At 37.5% G+C, this 21,467-nt stretch overlaps 1 protein-coding gene across 1 annotated transcript; it reads left to right on the forward strand.

The window, feature by feature from the left end:
• Positions 1-722: 722 nt before the first annotated feature.
• PSMA3 (proteasome 20S subunit alpha 3) lies at positions 723-20,867 on the forward strand. The gene is made up of 11 exons (XM_019451690.2): positions 723-854; positions 4,822-4,904; positions 7,481-7,604; positions 10,773-10,874; positions 11,187-11,260; positions 13,559-13,631; positions 15,298-15,363; positions 17,470-17,516; positions 19,435-19,502; positions 20,247-20,311; positions 20,712-20,867. Exons 1-11 carry the CDS (start codon positions 834-836, stop codon positions 20,754-20,756), a joined length of 768 nt encoding a protein of 255 aa, XP_019307235.1. The 5' UTR covers positions 723-833; the 3' UTR covers positions 20,757-20,867.
• The last annotated feature ends 600 nt before the right edge of the window (positions 20,868-21,467 follow it).

Here is a 21,467-nt window from a genome sequence, read left to right on the forward strand (position 1 = left end):
TTAAATATTAGCCAATCAGAAAGTTATTCCCTAAGTACCAGGCCTCCATTGTCTCTTACCTTTTTACGTACAAGGTGCAACTGTTTTGCCTATTTCCTCTTTTACGCCCATTTCCTCCCATTTAATGGGATGGGATTGTTTCCTTCACTGGTTAATCAACAGTGTTCAACAGAGTACTTGGGACCTGCTAGAGCTCAATAAGTAATCAGTGTTATCCTTAATTTTACTAGAGTTACACTCATAGAACATTCTTATGTAAAATTCCGACCTGAGCTCAAACGTGCGTTTAGAGTGAAACTTCCTTCCTTCTTGTAAGAACAGGTGGGTGAAAGGGATACCAAGATACTGGGTGGGAACCAGGATACCAAGGGTAAAGGGAGACTTCTCCCTTACCACTTTCTTTGGTCTTTGTAAGAGTGTGACAGCATCTCTCCGCTTTGCTTCAAGAAAGAATAAAGTAGCGAAAAAGAGGGATAAGATTAAAGGTAAATAATAATTTCTAGGAAATGGAATGAAGCAGCTCCTCAAACTACCCGATGACCCTGACGACTCAACGACACTAGGGACAGAAACTGAGTAATAAGGAGCCCCCGCTTCCTTTCTTCCTTTACCCCCACCTCATTTGCTTCCGTACACGCACACCGCCCGCCAAGCCCCTCCTTTTCCCACAATCCTCTATTTCCCAGGCTGACGTTAGAGGAACCAGCCACAGAGGACAAGGCTATTGGTTGAAAGAGCAGCCAATGAGAGAGCCTGTTACTGGTCTGCGGGCTGCGGTATTGGGGGAGCGTTTTAGGCCTTGAAGCCCTCCGCGTCCCGGAGGTTTCTGCACGATGAGCTCAATCGGCACTGGGGTGAGTTTATAGTCTCTTGGCCTAATGGAGTAGCCAACAGATTAGCGTTGAAGGGAACTTGGACACACAGCTTGGGGTGCGCCGCCTCGGCGTGCGCCGGGACTGCCTTCGGCCAGGTGGGCCGCTTCCACTTGTCTGGTGCCCAGCATTCTTTCCTGCTAATTTGTAGGCCCCTCATTTAGGGTGACCGTGACCTGAAGCTCTTCAGCTCAGGTGTGGCGGGCTGGGCGGCGCAGCAGTGTGATTGGGAGCCGCTTTGGATTGCTGAGTCACTTTCTTTGGCCGCTTAGGGAAACCGAAAGTGGAAACTCGTGGAGCCTGTAATAGGGTGTGAAGCGTTTGGGAGACAGCTTCATGAGAACCGCCGAGGCAAGGCGGCTTTAGATTCCAAGGTCTGGACGCAGCTTTCCATGGACCGCCTTTGCAGTTCCCAGGGTGCTGCTGACTCACTGGGCCTTCCCCATGTTGCCTTCGAGTGTACTGACCGTCCGCTTTGCAGGAGTCCCTGGAACCCCTGTCGGGGCAGAGTTGATAGAAACATTGTCTCAAAAGTGAAATCTGAAGAACGCTTTACAAAAGTTTTCCCTTTGTCCCAGCTTTTCCTGTACGAATTACTTAACGTCACTTTGAGGTATCGGTACGGTAAACATTTAAATTATTAGCTAGGGACTTAACCGCTTCTGTTAACAGACTTGAGGATTTTGGAGTTGGACTTGTTAACTTGGTCAGTTTACTACTTTCCTGTGTTAAACGTACCGCACATATGCAGCCTTTTGCTTATTCCTTTTATGTATTTCTCCGTATAGATAATCTAGTTTTTATTTAGAAGTATTTATTCGTTGTGTGCACTACAGGCATAGACTAATGGGTGTCTAAGTTCATCACTTCCCAGTGTTTCCAAGATTTTGATACTCAGCATTAAGCCCAGGTACTGGGTTTTCCTAGTTTGATAATTGGAATGATTTAATCCATTCAGTTATGAGATACTAAAGTTATGATAACGGTTTTAGATTAGTAGATGCTCAGTTATGCATGGTGTAGCAAACTGACTTCGCCACTACATTACTATTGCCTTCAATTAGTAGTGTTTTGTTCTGAAAGCCCTTTAAAAAATACTTGGTAAATATAAACATGTGAGATATTTTGGTATTACGATAGTAGAGTTAAGGATCTTGGTTTAAGAGATCAGGAAATTGATCAGGAAGCACCACTGTTGAAGTGAAGACCACTTTGGTCTTTGCTTTTTCCAAGAACTCCAGGTATGAAGACCTACTTGACATTTGTCTCCGCTTGATTGTTTTTAATTTTTTTTTTTTTTACATTTATTCATTTTTGAGAGAGACAGAGCACAAGTGGGGGAGGGGCAGAGAGAGAGGGAGATACAGAATGAGAAGCAGGCTCCAGGCTTTGAGCTGTCAGCACAGAGCCCCACGCGGGGCTCGAACTCACGAGCTGTGAGATCATGACCTGAGCCGAAGTCAGACACCTAACTGACCGAGCCATCTAGGCGTCCCTCCACTTGATTGTTTAATAAGCATTTCAAACTACATGTCCAAAGTAGAGGTCTGGGTTTCCCTCTCCCCTACATTTTGCATCTCCTACAATCTTCAGCTCAGTGAATGGTCCAATCTAGTTGTCAAGTGAAAAAAGTCTATGATTCAAGTTAATTTATTTTTATTATTTTTTTAAGTGTTTATTTATTTTTGAGAGAGAGAGAAGCTGATGACACAGAGCCTGAGGTGGGGCTCGATCTCACTACCTTCAAGATCATGACCTGAGCTGAAATCCAGTCGGACACTTCGACTACTGAGCCACCCAGGCACCTGTCAAGTTTAATTTTTCTCCTAGAGCCAATCCATTAGCAAGGTGGTTTTGTTTGCTTTTTTTTTTTTTTTTTACTTTGCCCTCACAAATATAGTCTTTCATCTCTTTTCCCTTAGTCTAAGCCACCACCTTTGGAATACTTGATCTCTGCTTCCATCCTTCTTCTCTCTATAGTTCATGTTCCAGATGAAGTTTTAAAAAAATGAGACCGTATCACTCCTTCCACCCCTGCTTCAACTCCAGTGACTTCCTGTTGCATTTAGAGTAAGATAAAAACTTCGTACATCAGCCTTAGGAGACTCAAAATAGTTTGGCCTTTACATGCCTCTGATATGATTTATTATTCTCTCCACCACTTAGTGCTCAAGACGCAGTGGCCTATTTCTTTTCCCACATTGTGCTACCCTTATTTCTACCCTAAGATTTTTATGCCAAAGGCCACAATGGCTCCTCCATATCCTAAATGGCTAGTTACTTGTCATTTAGGTCTGGCTGCGCCTAAATAGCTAAATATACATATGTTCTAGCAAGGCCTTCCCTGATCAGGTAGTCTGTACTAGGCTCTCAGATTGTCTCTTCACCCTGTCTTATTTTCATCATAATCTTTTTTCTAGTTTACTGCTGTGTTTCCAGCACAGATTTGTGTGTGGTCTCATTTGTAAGTGAAAGACTTCAAGAATGAGTATCCTTTGGGGCTACTGGGTGGCTTAGTAGATTGAGCCCTCAACTCTTGATTTCAGCTCAGGTCATGATCCCAGGGTCGTGGGTTTAAGCCCTGAATCAGGCTCTGTGCTGAGCGTGGAGTCTGCTTAAAATTCTCTCTTTCTCCCCCTCTGCCCCTCTCCCCCACACACATATACTCTCTCTCTCTTTCTAAAAAAAAAAAAAAAAAGAATGAGTAGGGGCGCCTGCTGGGTGGCTCAGTAGGTTAAGCTCCGACTCTTGATTTCAGGTCAGGTCATGATGTCACAGTTCGTGAGTTTGAGCCCCTCATGGGGCTTTGTGCTGACTCCTTGGAGCCTGCTTGGGATTCTCTCCCCCTCTCTCTGCCCCTCCACTGCTCGTTCTCTCTCTCAAAATAAATAAACATTTAAAAAAAGTGAGTATTCTTTGTAATTGCTTTTTTTTTCTTTTTAAATGTGTTATTTATTTTTGAGAGAGAGAATATGAGCAGGGGAGGGGCAGAGAGAGAAGGAGACAAAATATCTGAAGTGGGCTCTGTGCTGACAGTAGTGAGCCCGATGTGGGGCTCGAACTCACGGACAGAAAGATAAGACCTGAGCCAAAGTCAGACATACAACTGACTGAGCCACCCAGGTGCCCCAATTCTTTGTAATTTCTTATAGTGACTATATGTAATAGATGTTTATTAAATGTTTAAATGCTGTATTTTTTTCCCTAAGGTCTTTCAGTTTGTTAGTGCCACAGCAATGAATTAACCTGTTCTGACAACAGTTCTGATTCTACCATACCATAGTACAGGCACACACTTCACAGGTTGCATTTTTTTTTCTTTTTAACAAATTGAAGGTTTGTAGCAACTGTGTTTTGAGCAGGTCTGTTGGTGCCATTTTGTGTTTTGAGCAAGTCTGTTGCTGCCATTTTTCCAACAGCATTTGTTCACCTCATGTCTCTGTGTCACATTTTGGTAATTCTTGCAATATTTCAAACCTTTTCATTACTCCTAAGTTTGTTATGGTGATCTGTGATCAGTGACTACAACTCACAGCTCAGACATAATGCTCCTGCACACTGAGTAGACTACAGTATAGTATAAACATAACTTTAATATACACTGGGAATCCAAAGAGTTTATTTTACTCACTTTATTGTGGTGATCTGGAGCCCAGAGCATGTCCCTTTTGTACAAAAATGAACTTTGTTCAGTGTGGAAAACATCTGACTTTACCTTGGACTTGTATCTGTTGCTTTTCAGTAGCAGAAATCTAAACTAGCTTTTCTCTTAGTTGCTTTTGCCGCTCTGACATGCTGCCTTTTCCTCTTCAAAGCAAAATCTTTGAGATTTAACACTCCTTCCTTCCCCTCATCTTTCTGATGTGTAAGCCATTTAGAAATAAAGATGATAGGGTTATTATTGCGAAAGATGCATAATTTAAGCTTATTGTTACCTTTTTCTTCCCAGTATGACCTGTCAGCCTCTACATTCTCTCCTGATGGAAGAGTTTTTCAAGTTGAATATGCTATGAAAGCTGTGGAAAATAGTAGGTAAGAAACATTGTTTTACTTGAAATTTAGCATGTTTTAATCAGGTATCAAGTATCTCCTTTTCCATATTTTTGGTAATTAGGCTTTTTATGTTACTTTGGTACAAAATAATAGGTGCCCTAAAATAATCTCCACTTACTGGTCATTTCCGGGTCTCTTTTTAGGTCAGATCTTTCCATGAGCCTCAGTCCTATATTTCCCGTTGGTTCCAAGGTTATCCACTTAGACATTCCACCATGTCTCACATGTAGTGTATATAACCAAATTCCTTTATCATCTTTGCCAGCCCATTTTCCTTTTTAAAATTCTTGATTTATAGCATTGTTTGCTTGGCTGTTAGGTTTGTTACTTTGTCATTTTATCTTTTTTTAAATTTTGAGAGAGAGAGTGCAAGTGGGAGAACGGAAGAGGGAGAGGAAGAATCTCAAGCAGGCTCTATGCTGAGCTCGACATGGGGCTATGAATTGTGACATTATGATCTGAGCTGAAATCAAGAATCAGATGTGTAATCAACTGAGCCACCCAGGCGCCCCTGTCATTCTATCTTTTATTTCCTTGTGTTTGAAGTGTCCTATGCAGTTCATCACATCCAGCAGGATTTTTTTTTTTTTTTTTTTTTAATTCTTTTCTGCTGCCACACCCCAAAAGGTGTGGGACTCACTAAGATATCTTCTTGTTGGACTCATTTCCTTCACTCTGTCTTTTATTGTTTGGTTTAATGTGCCAAAATGATTCCTTGGTACCATTGTAATATCTTGGTTGAACTATTAGCTTGTTGACACATTTTATGAGTCCTTTATTGAAGAGATTTTGCAGTCAGTTATACTTACATGATCATTGTATCTTGGAATCTAAAGCAGCTTTGGGATGAATTAAAAGACTTTTTAAAAATAATTTATTTAATAATGTCTCATTCTCTTAAAAAGTCCTCTTGAAGGACTTTTTTTTTTGCCTGGTAAACAAATAGTGTTGGTGTTTGAGCCAAATTTTTTCATTTATATAATGAAATCTTTTGGATTAGAGGTGGAGTAGGGAAGTGTTTCCAGAATTTTATTTTACTCTTATTTTTTTTTAAGTGTATTTATTTTGAGAGAGAGCAGGGGAGGGGCAGGGAGAGAGAGGGAGAGAGAAAATCCCAAGCAGGGCTGCGTTGTCAGCAGAGCCAGATGCAGGGCTCTATCTCCTGAGCCAAAATCAAGAGTTGGATACTTAACCTACTGAGCCACCCACGTGCCCCTGTTTGCAGAATTTTAGTAAAGTCCACATGTAAATACTTTTTGCTAGTACCACATAAAAGCAAAAATGAACATAAGGTGTTTGAGGGAAGATAGTGAAGTTGAATTCAGTAGTGTGTGGGATTTATAATAGGAAATTTAATAAGCTAGATGGGCTTTGTAGATTCTCAGGATTGAAAGCTGGACCAAGGAGTTTAAACTCAAAAGGGGAACCATTGAAGATACCGGATATGTGAGAGAAGGAGTGTCTGAAATTTTTTGTGTAATTTGTGTGTGGCTCTGTTCATTTATCTGTTTTTTTTTCATCAGAATTCCCTTTTTATTAAAAGGATTAGAAGGGGTGCCAGTGTGGCTCAGTTGGTTAAACGTCCAGCTTCTGCTCAGCTCACGAACTTGCCATTTGTGACCTGCTTCACGTTATGTCTCCCTCTCTCTCTGCCCCTCCCTCTTCCTCTCTCTCTCTCTTTCTCACTCTCAAAAATAAACAAACATTAAAAAAATTTTTAAAAAAGGGGCGCTTGGGTGGCTCAGTCGATTAGGTGTCAACTTCGGTTCAGGTCATGATCTCGCGGTCAGTGAGTTCGAGCCCCGCATCAGACTCTGTGCTGACAGCTCAGAGCCTGGAGTCTTCTTTGGATTCTGTGTCTCCCTCTCTCTTTGCCCCTCTACCGCTCTGTCTCTGTCTCTCAAAAATGAGTAAGTGTTAAAAAAAAAAATTAAAAAAGAACTAGAAGAACAGAGTTAATGATATATTTTCATCTCGAAGTGGTAGCATATAATTTCTCCACATTTTACTTAAGAGATTAAGATCCATTTTGTTTTCAGCAGTTGTCTAAAATGTATATTGTTTGATATAGTTTTATAAGCACTGGTTGTTGCAAAAGAAGCAAATGAGCAAAAGAAAAGAAAGCTCTAATTTTTCCACTTAGATTAGTCACTGTTTACTTTTTGGTTTGTATATAACCTGTCTTTTCTATGCATTTTTATGTACCATTTTTAATGGACATGAGCTAAGTCAACATTTATTATAGTGTATTATCATATGTCAGACACTGCCATTTTGTACTATTTTGTTGGCATCTTTTCTCACAAGTATTAATATCTTTTTATGTCATGATATGCTAGATTTTTTTGGTCTTCTCATGATGTACATTTACATGGACCTAATTTATCACACTTCAGGTTGTCCTCTTTCTCGTTTTCAAATGTATTTGTTTTAAATTTAAATTTAGCATGCTTTAAAAAATGTTACCTATTTTTATGTTTTTTTTTTAAGCTTAAAGTTTATGAAGTTCCTTTTATTTTCAGTTAAAAAAATTGATTTTTTTCTACTTGTTCCAGTACAGCTATTGGAATCAGATGTAAAGATGGCGTTGTCTTTGGGGTAGAAAAGTTAGTCCTTTCTAAACTTTATGAAGAAGGTTCCAACAAACGACTTTTTAATGTTGATCGGCATGTTGGAATGGTAGGTCACATTTTAAAATGTTCCTTTTTGCCTTGTCCAATTTCTTTCTTGTGAAGTAACCGTAATATGTTAAACTGTGATTATAAGAACTCATTTATTACGTCAGAACTGAGGCAGAAACCAATCAGAGAGCAGCCACCGAAGTAATCACAGAGTGATTACTGATACTGGCTTGTGAATAGTTCACTGTCCAAAAGAATAGTGTTCTTGTAACCTGATTGGAGATATATTTGAAAAATTGCTTTAAGAAAATGAGGGGAGAAAGGTGGAAAGTATGTGTAGAAAGGCGATCTTGGCAGTGTAGATCACCAATGAAAGTATAAGCTTGAGAGGCATAGAATTTTTAGCTTTTTGTATCTCTTTGTATTGTAGTAAAATGGAGCACCAAGAAACGATGTTTAATGAAAGGAATAAACACTGTTTTATTTCTTGCAGCTATATTTAGTTACTGCTCTGCATAATTGCAAGTAAAGCCATAAATACATTACTGGTATATACTGAAGTCATTCTATGTAGATGTCAGACTGTAAAAGCAAAAAAAGCAAAGGACTGATTCTAACCTTGGTTACTGAAAAGGCAAGGAAGAAAAGAGAACATGTGTGTGCCAGATACTGTGCTAGAACCTCTTTACATAAATTTCCTGTGTCTGATATCCCAGTGAAAGTAATATTAATCCCATTTTTATTTAAAAAAAAAATTTTTTTTTTAACGTTTATTTATTTTTGAGACAGAGAGACACACAGCATGAACGGGGGAGGGGTAGAGAGAGAGGGAAACACAGAATCGGAAGCAGGCTCCAGGCTCTGAGCCATCAGCCCAGAGCCCGACGCGGGGCTTGAACTCGCGGACCGCGAGATCGTGACCTGAGCTGAAGTCGGATGCTTAACCGACTGAGCCACCCAGGCGCCCCCCCATTTTTATAGATAAGAAAACACAGCTGGTAAAGAAGTAATCTGGGATTCAAACTTGGGTCTGCCTGGCCTACATGTTACTCCAGAGTCCATTCTGCAGGGTGAGATCCTATAGGACCCACTCATACTGCGGTTACCTTTGGTATTTCTAAATGATAGGTGTTACAAACACAAAAAGGGTGGGAAGTATGTGTAGAAAAGAGATCTTGGCAGCGTAGATCACCAATGAAGGTGTAAAATGTAGCTGGTAAACTATAAAGCTATAGATTTTTTTGCTTCTTCAATGATTATTTTTTCTGAACATGTTTTTTCTCCCAAATGTATTATGCCAGCGAAACTGGTAATGGTTTTTCTTCTGCCATTTGGACCTCTATATTTATTTATTCTTAAAATTTGGGTATAGTTGACATACAATATGAAACTGGTATGTTTTGATGTAACTTCCCATATTGTAACCTAGCTGATAGGAAGAAACTAGTGAATTATACATTCTTTTTAGTAGAAGAAAAATTTAGGTAGGTGCGTTTTGAAAAAAGTTGTGTGTGCTTAAAGGTAGTGATGGGAAAACGTTGCCCTAGAACTTTAAAATTTGTCTCATTTGTTAATTTAAAGCCAGGAAACTGATGGCATTCCTTATAGCTGGAAATTGGCAAAACATTACATGTTGAAGAGGGTTGGAGACAATAAAGGATTAATGTTTCATCTCCGCAGTTATCTTCAGTGGTTTAAGAATTATTGGACTTCACAGTAGGCTTTCTCCAAAGCAACAGAAGACTCTTTAAATGGTGAAACTTACTGGCTGAGTAACCTTGGGGAAATTCTTCTAAACAGTTCCCTCACCTGCAAAAGTAGGGCAGTAGTAATACTTACCTCCTAACAGTTGTTACAAGGTTAAAATTAAGTAAAATGCTTAGCATGAAATGAGTGCTATGTTTTAGGAATTTTCATCATTACTACTATTAGTAGGTAGCAGTAGAAAAGTGGCTATTATTTTGATATCACTTACTTTTAAATTCTGTAAATAAGCTGGCAATTCCTGGACTTCTTGGTTCCTAGTACTAAGAGTTTCAGTAATTTTTTTTGTCGGTTTACCTACACCAAAAGAACCACCCAGTGGTTCTGATTATGCATTTAGTTACAAACAACTTAGTGTTTATGTCCCCAAAATTTAATAACCGTAAAAGAAAAAATACACATACAATTAAAAATATTTTTTTTAGAAAAATATTTTTATTTTTAAAGAATAACAATGACTAACATGCACTGCACAACTTTTTAAACTTTTAAGTTTAAACTGCACTCCCCTCACCCCCCCGTTTCCTGTTCCAAATGGATTTTTGTATGATACTTATTTTTTATCACAACAACCCAGGTGCTCAACAGTATGATGGCATTGAAAGGAATATGAATGATCTCAGAGCGCCTGGGTGGCTCAGTCAACCGGTTAAGTGTCCGACTTCAGCTCAGGTCATGATCTCGTCTCATGGTTCAAGAGTTCGAGTCCCATGTCGGACTCTGTGCTGACAGCTCAGAGCCTGGAGCCTGCTTCAGATCCTGTGTCTCCCTTTCTCTCTGCCCCTCCCCAACTTGCACTCTGTTTCTCTCTCTCAAAAATAAACATTTAAAAAAAAAAAAAAAAGGAGTATGAATGATCTAATGTTGAAACTGAGCTACTTCAACATCTGTATCCCCCCCAAATTCCAAACGTTGCACAACTGGGTTCATTATAGTGCCCCCAGCATATCTCACTCAGCACATGGTTTGGTAACTGCAGTTAACCAGTCTTGGAAGATGTGTGGTTTGTCATGTTTTGGTTTGTCCTTGCAATATATTAGTCAATAAGCTGAAAAAGATTTGAGGTTGGGCTTTTAGACCCAAACTTTTAGTAACTTGACATAGAACTGCTTTAAATAGAGATCAGTCCTGATCAAGATCAATAGTTTTATTCTTGTTGCTTATTTAGAGTGAACTGGTAAATTGGGAGACATGGAGGATTAATTACAGAAATACTGCTTGTGAATGTCATTGAACAAAACAATGAAGTCACACTTGGTAGATTTCTGAACTATAATTCCATACTTCTTTTTTCATCCCATCCCATCAAAATGCCAGAGTGCCTTATAAAGACCTTTAAGCCAAATGGTTTCTAATGGTGATGCTTGTTAAAATATTAAGTAAGCCTACAGTAATTACACACTTTCCTTGGTTTGTGATAGGAAGGTATTTATTTACTAAATTGGTACCTACTTTCTTTCAGGCAGTAGCAGGTTTGCTGGCAGATGCGCGATCTTTAGCAGACATTGCAAGAGAAGAAGCTTCCAACTTCAGATCTAATTTTGGCTATAACATTCCTTTAAAAGTAAGTTGAGGGATGCCTGGGTGGCTCAGTCGGTTAAGCAGCCGACTTCGGCTCAGGTCGTGATCTCGCAGTCTGTGGGTTCGAGCCCCGCGTTGGGCTCTGTGCTGCCAGCTCAGAGCCTGGAGCCAGCTTCTGATTCTGTGTGTCCCTGTCTCTCTGCCCCTCCCCTGCTTGTTCTGTCTGTCTGTCTGTCTTTCTCTCTCTCTCAAATAATAAACATAAAAAAAAAAGTTAAGTTGCTAATATGTTGAGGAACCTTTTGAACAGTAATAGAAATTTACTGATAAGCTCTTCTGTTTTTCTCCCTTATAGCATCTTGCAGACAGAGTGGCCATGTATGTACATGCATATACACTCTACAGTGCTGTTAGACCTTTTGGCTGCAGGTATGAAATTTTGTGACATAGTCAGATCTGGACTATAGGTATCTGTTTGCCCTGGTATCTTAGCCTTTTTTTTATACCCTTAAAAATGAGCTATGACCAAGAAGTATTAGGACAGTGATCAAATAAAACTGTACATCAAAATAAAAACTTTGAATTGTGAAAAAGACTACAAATTTGAAGTGACGAGAAAACACAGAACTGATAGTAAGAACTTTAATCTGATTATAATAAATTCTCTGGAGAAATGTGGTCAAAAGGTAAAAGGCTCTAAGATAGATAAATGCTAGGGATGTAGTGTACATTATGATGACTGGAGTTAACACTACTATGTGATATATGGCAAGGTTGTTGAGAGTACATTCTAAGAATTTTCATCACAAGGAGAAAATTTTTTTCTCTTCATTGTATCTTTTTGAGATGATGGATGTTCCTAAACCTGTCGTAATCATCTCACAATATGTGTAAATCAAACCACCATGCTATACGCTGTATAGTGCTGCATGTTAATTATTTCTCAGTAAAATTAAAAAAAATTCTCTGGTGTTAGACCCCAACATTCTCAGGAAGCAACAAACTGATTTTAACTACATCCTCTGTTGTCATTATTAGGGTAGCCAACTAAACTAACACTTCAGTTTTCTTATTAACTTCCATCTGATATACTTTAAGCGGTTAGGTTCAATGCTCTTAATTGGGAGTTTTTTTTAGCAATCGAGAGTGAGTCCATACAAAATTGCCTTTCACAGTTCTCAGTCACAATTTTTTATTTCGGTTAAGATGAACTGCTGGTGTTTTTATTCTGAGAGGAAAGCTGAGATTCAATTGTATTGAGATTTGGAATACATGTAAATATTTAAATAGGGCTCAGAGACCTGTCATGACTCTAGATTTTCCTAAAAAGACTTGTTTAGTTTATAACTTAAAAAAAATAAACATTTCTGTTTGATCATGGTAAAACATTTACTAACATCCGACTGCTTCCACTGTTAAAATGTTGTAGAAAGAAGTTTATTAGCTGTAGTCCTACCTTTGAGTTGCTTATAATCAGTCATATTTAAATTACTGAGGACAGATGTTAGAGAAAACCTGAGCTTTATTCTAGCCATAAGATAGGCCTGTGGACATTTTTAATATTAGTTGTTCTTCAGGTTCTCACTTAAATTACATTGAAACCCTTTGCTTTCAATACCTTTCAACTTTTATTAAACCTTTGAACAGCACTCTGAATTCGTTTCTCTATTTTTAAGCAAGTAAAAATAGCGGAGAGAACTTTTCAGCAAATATTTATTGAGCATATACTATGAGTCAGTCGTAGATGTAGGAGGGGGTAGGACACAAGGATGAGTAAGTTATCATTGATACAATTTTATAGGTGATATGATGAAGAAATGCACTGACTATAGTGGGGCATCAGTTAGGGAAAGGACACTTTCATGAAGAGATGGCAAGGAAAAGAATGTGAAATATAGGTGGAATGGTTAAGAATATTTCATTCAAAGGGACTAGTATGAAATTACATGGGCATTTCAGGTAATGTAGAGGTAGTCAAGTATACTTGGTATGTGGAAGGATACTGAAGATGTAGGAACGGGCAAGATCATACAGAAGTCTATGTTTCCTACAAGGAAACGTTGAAGGGTTATGATAATCAGTTCTATATTCTGAGAGATAAGTCTCACGGAAGGTGGAAGGAAATGATTGTAGGGGTGGGAATTGGACAGCTGGCTGTCATAGTAGTCTGTATAGGAAGTGATACTTAAGATGAGGCTGGTTTCTTTTCTCCTTTTAAGGCAAACTAAATCACAATTTCAGAAAATCACTAATATCATGATTATTTAATGGCCTGATTTTGTCACATATAAAAACAGATTAAATCAGTCTGGATTACTGTAGAAAAATAACTGGAGGAATATTGGGGAAATAACCAAGAAAGAATAAAGGATGGAACAGGAATTTGAGGCAGACTGAATGTATTCCCATTAGTTTTGTTATCTTGGCTTTTTCATGTTTATTCCTTTACCTATTGGGTCTTCTCCTTAGTTTTCACCTGTCATTACTTCTTTGCCTACACTGCTGTCTTCTCAGATCAGTTTCATCAGTAAGTTTAATACTAACCAAAGCCACACAAATTTTGAACAATTTCAAGTATATACTAGTTTTTATTGAAACTACCTCATCAAAGTGTTTATTAGGACTTATATGTATATTAGTAGTTTATCTTAGAAAGTATAATTGTTTTTATTGTATTTTTATGGTATTGTAAGAACTATGGTTTAAACCTAACTTACTTTCATGCAGTTTCATGTTAGGGTCTTACAGTGTGAATGATGGTGCACAGCTCTACATGATTGACCCATCAGGAGTTTCATATGTGAGTAATTTTGAATCATGAATTTCTATCTCTAGTTTAATGGTATCTCATTAGCATGTAAGTCATATATTTGGATTACATGAAGTTTCTTTTAAAATTCATGGAAAGTAACCATTTGTTTATCATTAATAACAACCTGTGGATATGAGGCAAAGGAAGGATTTACGGCTTAAAAAAATTTTTTTTTAATGTTTATTTTTGAGAGAGAGAGCAAGTGTGTGTGTGTGTGTGTGTGTGTGTGTGTGTGTGTGTGTGTGTGTAGGAGAGGAGCAGAGAGGGAGACATGGAATCTGAAGCAGGCTCTAGGCTCTGAGCTGTCAGCACAGAGCCTGACATGGGGCTCAAACTCACAAACCATGAGATCATGACCTGAGTTGAAGTCAGAGGCTTAGCTGACCAAGCCACTTAAGTGCCCTGATTTATGGCTTTCAATATGCTGTTCATAGAAACTAAATAGTGAACCTAAAAATCTGAATATGTGGTATTTTCCTTTATTGTGACAAATACTAGCAAGTCTTAAAACCAATACTAATACCTTCCCTTAAAAAAAAGGATTTTAGGGGAGTCTGGTGCAGTTAAGTGTCCAACTCTTGATTTCAGCTCATGATCTTACTGTTAGTGAGCTTTGGTGGTGTGGAGCCTACTTTGGGCTTCCCTCTCTCTCTGCCCCTTCCCTACTTGTACTCTCTCTCAAAAGTAAATACAAATTTTAACTTTTTTTTTTTTTTTTTTTTTTGGGAGAGAGCACATGTCAGCTGGGCAGGGACAGAGAGAAAGGGGACAGAGGATCCAATGTGGGCTCCGCGCTGAACAGCAGTGAGCCCAGCCTGATGCGGGGCTTAAACCCACAAACTGCAAGGTCATGACCTGAGCTGAAGTCTGATGCTTACCTGACTGAGCCACCCAGGTGCCCCTAAATAAACTTAAAAAAAAAAAAAAAAAAAAAAAAATTTTAAATGTCATTTCTTGCATCTTTAATTATTTTATCTCTCTTCTGAGGTATTTATGGTTTTTAAAAATTAAAAAAAAAAAAGACTATAGGTGCCTGGGTGGCTCAGTTAAGCGTCTGACTTTGGCTCAGGTCATGATCTCATGGTTCGTAGATTCGAGCCCCGCATTCGGCTCTGTGCTGACAGCTCAGAGCCTGGAGCCTGCTTCAGATTCTGTGTTTCCCTCTCTCTCTTTGCCCCTACCCCGCTCATGCTATCTTTGTCTCAAAAATAAATAAATGTTAAAAAAAAAAATTATAAAAATAAAACCTGTATTTTGTCATGATACACAAGTATAAATGGGAATCCTTTAAAAAATTTCAATAAAAATTGAAAGTTTAGAATACTGAACTCTGTAATTATTTCAACTTTTTGTCATAATACTAAGAATTTTTCCATTCCTACTCTGAAAAACGTCTCGAGTTCATGAAGTGTGTGTTTTTCTTTGTATATGCCTCTAATACAAATAATCCAGATAATTCTAGAATTACATTTTTTTTCCAGCTTGGTGTTCATTAGAATGTGTTTGTATTTCTCCATATTTACTTTTGAAAATCATTTAACATTCTTTCTTAACCTTTAAATAGGAACAGTTGTAGTTACTAATGATTTTAGAATAGTATAGCAATTTAATTAAACTATATATGTATATTTTGGTGTGTGTTCTTTTTAAATAGGGTTATTGGGGTTGTGCCATTGGCAAAGCCAGGCAAGCTGCAAAGACGGAAATAGAAAAGCTTCAGGTAATACATACTTAATGCTTGAATTTTCCTATGACATTATCCTCATGTAGTGAAGTTTTATCACAACAAATGAAACTGTTTAAGATTACATAGAGTGTGGTTTCCTGTTTTGAGCAGGGCTTTCTGAACGTAATAGGCTGAATAAGAAAGCTGGTCATATCTGTATGTATACAGATAAGGTATGACACAGATACGATATATATAGAATATAGATATATGTGCTGTAGATATGTATGATAATTACAGAGTTGTGTCATGGAGCCCTTTATAATTTTGATGGCTAATGATAAACCCCTTAATCCAGAAAAATACACATGGAAATTTTCATATAATTTCATAATCCTTGAGGTCCATTCATGGAACTCTGTGGCCCTTAGGTTGAGAACTTTGAAAGTCTTTAGAGTCTGTGTTCTGGTGCTTCTCTTTCCTTTGTTCCTAGTTAGATAAGGCATTAAACCCCATCCTGTTAAAACTGCCCACTTTTCTGTTCCCCCAAGAGCCATAAATTTTATTAGTGTAAAAAAAAATTTTAATGTCCTGGTTTTCCTTTTAGTCAAACTGTTCAACTTAACATTGAAACAGTATCCACTCTTTATTATTTATCAGAAACTTCCATTAAAGACAGGATTTTATCAGTATTGTGGTAAATGACAAAAAAAATTTCATACATATTTAATATTCTGAACTGGAAACTTGCTCAACCATTCAACTTCAGGTCAGGTTCTAGAAAACATTTTTTGAGTGCTTAGAATTTTATGCCAAATTCTAGGCCTACAAAAGCCTAATTTATATTTGGTATTTTAGTAAAATTGACAAAAAGACCTCAGAGGTCATTTTAGGTTAGCTCAATTCTATGTGAAACACACTGGCTAGAGTCATAGTATATGTTGATTATGAACAGACCTCATGATTCTTAGACCACGTCCTTTCACACCCCTCCTGGTGTGGTGCTAAGTTCCTACCTTCTCTTTTCCCCCTTGCTTTCATCTCTCCTGAATGTTATGTGGAAATTTGAAAATACACTATTCAGAGCGGTCATCTATCCTGTCTTTCTGAGGTCAAATTGTAATAAACAAATCTGAGCTAAGAACGAATATCACTTTGAGGAACATGTGTATACTTAATGACAAAAACACACTCTAAAATCAGAGGTCAGTAAACTATGGCACACTGTCTACTTTCTAAAGTTTTATTGGGACACAGTCATGTTTAGTCACTGGCTGCTTTTCACAGTACAATAGTAGAGTTTAAGAGTTGGAACATAGACCAAAGACCCTATGTACCATAAAGTCTAAAATATTTACTTATTTGGCTCTTTATTTCTATAAAGGAGTTTGCCAACCCATGATCTACATCATTGCTCTGGCTTGTTCTTCTGCTGATGTTATTTACTAAGAATATTATGGCATAAAATAAAAATTTCATGAACATATATAAGAATATAATTGTCACTTAAAATGTGCTTTTCCATGTTTACTTAAGTTTGTAGTTATTATTATGATACAATTCACTAATTATAACCTATAAGGGCAGAAGTATAAAGAAATAGGCATTCTTTTCATTTACTTCCCCCCCAATTTAACATGAAAAAAATGTAAACAGGAAAGATAAATAGTGCAACAGATCTCTCCATCTAGATTGAAAAGTTATTTTCACCCATTTTTTTTTTTCCTGAACTGTTTGAAACAATTACAGACATCATGATGCTGTATCCCTAAATGCTTCAGCATTCATCTCTGTAGAATAACATTATTACACAGAAGATAGTATTAGGTATTCAGTCTGTAGTCAAACCACCTCAGTAATCTGTTTCATTTTGTAACTTTTTCAAACCATGATAATTAAGGCTCACATTTCAGTCTTCACCTTCTCCCAGTGCTCATTTTTTTAAGAGCCCATGCCAGTTGCTTTTGTAGTTAGTCCCACATATTAGGTCTGTATTTCCTAGTAAGACTGGTATTCTTAAATTCAGTGTATTATGTTTTTGGTTTTATGTCTGAGACTCTAGTTCAAAACCATGGGTACTCACAAAATTTGTGCAAAGAATCTGAAAATAGTTATATAAGTGGGAAGTTCTCCCGACTCATAACTTAATATTTTCTATAGATGAAAGAAATGACCTGCCGTGATGTCGTTAAAGAAGTTGCAAAAATGTAAGTTGAAATTTTTATTACCACTGACAAGTATTTCATTTGATCTTACCATATACATTAATTCTAGAGGTCTGTTTTGTTTGGAAATAATTTAGTGCCTAAGGTGAATGTAACATTCTAATAACGTCTCATTACGGAGAAATATCCGTATTTCAAGTGACGGAACAGACCTCGTGATTCAGCAAATGGGATGGGGAAAAATAGCTTTAATATAAAACTTTTGTTAGGTGACAGAATTCACGAGGAGGAGGATACAACGGACCTGTAAGCACTTCATTTGATAGCTCCTACCCTTTCAAATCTCAGAGGTCCCAGTAATAGGCATCTTAGCTTACAAATTTTATTTTAGGTTTTATAGCTAAATTAATTATTTCTACACATGAACCACGAAGCTGGCTCATTTATACAGTCTGTTTCTTTGGGCAAGATACGTTAATCATGAAAGTTTTTTAAGAAGATGAAGAGAGCAGGTGCACCTGGGTGGCATCTGACTCTTGATTTTAGCTCAGGTCATGATCTCAGGGTTGTGAGATTGACCCTTGCTTGGGGTCCATGCTGGGCGTGGAGCCTGCTTAAGAGTCTCTGTTCCTCTGCCCCTTACCCACTTGGGCGCTTTCTGTGTCTCAACAAAACAAAACAAAACAGTATTTCAATACATTTAAAAACAGCTTTAAGAAGTCCTGAAGTGGTTCGTATTACAGGTACATAGAATAGAATGCTTATGTGACTGCAGTAAGTAACCTCAAAGTCCTGAGTGGCATGCTTCAGAATTCACGGTTCTTCTGGGTCAAAGAATGTAATAATAAACATGTGGTATTTCAGAAAATCCAATGAAATGCTAGAGTTGCAGCCAGCTTTTCAGACTTAAAAGTAATAAACATAATATTCCAGAGGATTCACGGCTCTTCTTTCCCACACGAGAACTACATCAACATGGTCTAGCCAGCAGTTTGTGCAAGTGCCTCAGGTTTTATAATTAATAATACATGCAAGGAAAAAAATCTAAGAGGCTTTATTATATATTTAAATGACATCCTTAATCTCTTCTACACTGATAGCTATAATAAAATATTGGAAGTGTTTTATAATTTTGTCCTGTCACCACTCTTCCAACTGCCACATCACCTGCCTTCCTCCTCCCTTTTACCAAGAGACCCTTCCACTTCCCAGTTAAGCAGAACCCATTCTGTGATTGTCAGTTAATAACATGAGGAACACTGGGAACTACCTGACAGAACTGCCTGGAAAATAAAGAATCCTTACTGAACTGTACAACAGTTTAAATGTGATAAACTCCCATTCCTTCACTGAGAAATGCTTCTGGAAAACAGCCCTTACCACACCTTTTTATTTTTAGGTGTAACAGCAGATGCTAATTAGTTCTGTGTAAGAAAGCCATCCCTTATCATTTAGTAAAATGGAGCACTATGCATCTTTTACTTAGTCTAGAAAATTAAGATGCTTTCTCATATTATAGCAAGGCTTTAAAAATATCCTCCAAAGTAAACTGTGTGAAGATGCTGGAAAATGTAAAGAAAGTTTTGATATGATACTTTTAATATGTTGTATGACAGTGCCTTCTTGTTTGTTGTAATTTGTTATGTATTATAGTTTGGAGGCCAGGTTAAGGGGCATATAGTGCTTATAAAATGGAGAAGAGGTTTAAAAAGATACCTGCCAAGAAGCTTCACACTGGAGGGACCAGTAATAACTGCAAGCTACTAAGTTAGTTTAAAAAATAATCACTTAATGAAAGGAATAAACAAGTGTCCTGAAAAGGCAAAAGTAACGATTGGCCTTTTCCCATTTGAGGAAATGTTTCTTTTGAGGTTATATTAGGGACAGATGATCTAATTTGTGCTGAGTGTGCATGTTTGTATACGACCAAATGTTAATTTTAAACTTTTTTGTGTTCTAGAATTTACATAGTACATGATGAAGTTAAGGATAAAGCTTTTGAACTAGAGCTAAGCTGGGTTGGTGAAAGTAAGTTATTTTTGTACATTTATTTGCTCTAAGTCATCTGTACTAAACCTAATTTACCACTGGGTGCCTTTTTCTAATTTTAAAAATTGGTAATGACGTACATGTACATATGCATGTAACCACTGTGCTCTCTCTGGTCAACAAATAGACTAGCTCCCCAGATCACCCTTTAGGCCTCTCTGAATTCATAGTCCTCTGCCTTCTCCCATAGGTAGTTTTGCCTGTCATTCAATTTTCTGTAAATGGAATTACACAGTATATATTCTTTTATCCCTGATTTATTTTCTTCAACATTCCATTTGTGTAAATTATTTGTTATGTACAGTATTTGTTCATTTGCCTTGCTGTATAGTGTTCTGTTGTCCAAATATATCACTAAGTTTTCATTTCCTCTTCTGCTGCTGGTTAGTTGGCCTCTTTCCAGTGGGTTTTTAAAAACTATAATGAATATGGGGCGCCTGGGTGGCTCAGTGCCAACTTTGGCTCGGGTCCTGCATCGGAATCTGTGCTGACAGCTCAGGGCCTGGAGCCTGCTTTGGATTCTGTGTCTCCTCTGCTTGCACTCTGTCTCTCTCTAAAATAAACTAAAAAAATAAATAAAAAAATAAAAACTATAATGAATAGGGCTGCTTTACCATTAACAGCTTTAACATTAGATAAATCTTACCTATGGATTGGATACATTGTATTGCAAATCACAACACAAGCCTCATTTCTAATTCATTTATATGGCTTAATTTGCAGTAACTAAAGGAAGACATGAAATTGTTCCAAAAGACATAAGGGAAGAGGCAGAGAAGTATGCTAAGGTAAGCTGCAGCATGTCAAAACTGTCTATAGGTATGAAAGTGTTGAATAATAAAGGAACGTGATTGATTTCTATTAAATAATACTTGAGGCAAACTGAACTAAGGATCAAAATTTTCTAGGTTATCCTCAATGGGGATATGTTTGCCCTGGTTCCAAAAATTTTGCGTGTGAAAACGTAAGGTTTTTCAGGACATTTAATGCTTTCATTCCATGTGTTCTATCAAGAGTATATAGTCTGTTCACTGTTAGAGCAAGATAAACTTAATTATCCTTTTCTTTAGTTGGGTATGTTATTCTAAGTGTTCATTTTTCAGCGACGTGCTTATTTAACCTTAATTAGATTCAGGCTGTTACAACAATATTAAAAATTGATTTTAAGCACTATCTTTCTCTTAACAGGAATCACTGAAGGAAGAAGATGAATCAGATGATGATAATATGTAACATTTGCTTCAGCATCTATTTTAAATTTCTAATACAGTCCCGTGTAACTCTTTAGCCCTGTGGATTATTGTATATCCACTGACCAGTTTTCATTAAATTTTTGTCTTGTAACGACTGAAGTTTGATACCTGTGTAACAAAATTGGTGGGAGTAACCGAGTATATATTTACTTACTTGGCATTAAAATGTTTAGGTTTACTGAAAAAAATTCCTTAAGTGAAAATACTACAAAAAGAAACTTGGGCATCATTCATTCAGAGTTCCATTTCATCACTCGCCTAGAATCTAAAGATCATTTATCGCTGGGCTTTTGTGAAGTAAGTCCCTACTGAGTCGGTAGGTATTATTTTATGCCGCTACTCAGTTTTACATTTAGTAAAATGACGGTTGGCCAGCAGCCATTGTTAACCTTGAAGTGTGACACATAAGAAAGGTTTTAGGCTCAAAAGTGAATTTTTTTTCCCTTTTATTGTGGTAAGGAGTGGGTTTAAGGAGCCACAAAGTCCCTATTCTGTCACTTCAAAAATTTCTTGATCTGTAAAGTTCAACTAAAGTACCCATATTTATGCTAAATAAGAAGTTAGACTATAATCGGTATTGAGGCCTGTAAGAACCACTGTCATAACCTGAACAGCACTCAAAGCAGGAAGAAACAGTTTGTAACTCAGGCCAAGTATGCCGGGTCTACACACCCTTTACTGGGTTCATGCC

The sequence above is a fragment of the Panthera pardus genome, unplaced genomic scaffold (assembly GCF_024362965.1).
Source record: "Panthera pardus isolate Hobbes unplaced genomic scaffold, ASM2436296v1 HiC_scaffold_24, whole genome shotgun sequence".
NCBI lineage: Eukaryota > Metazoa > Chordata > Mammalia > Carnivora > Felidae > Panthera > Panthera pardus.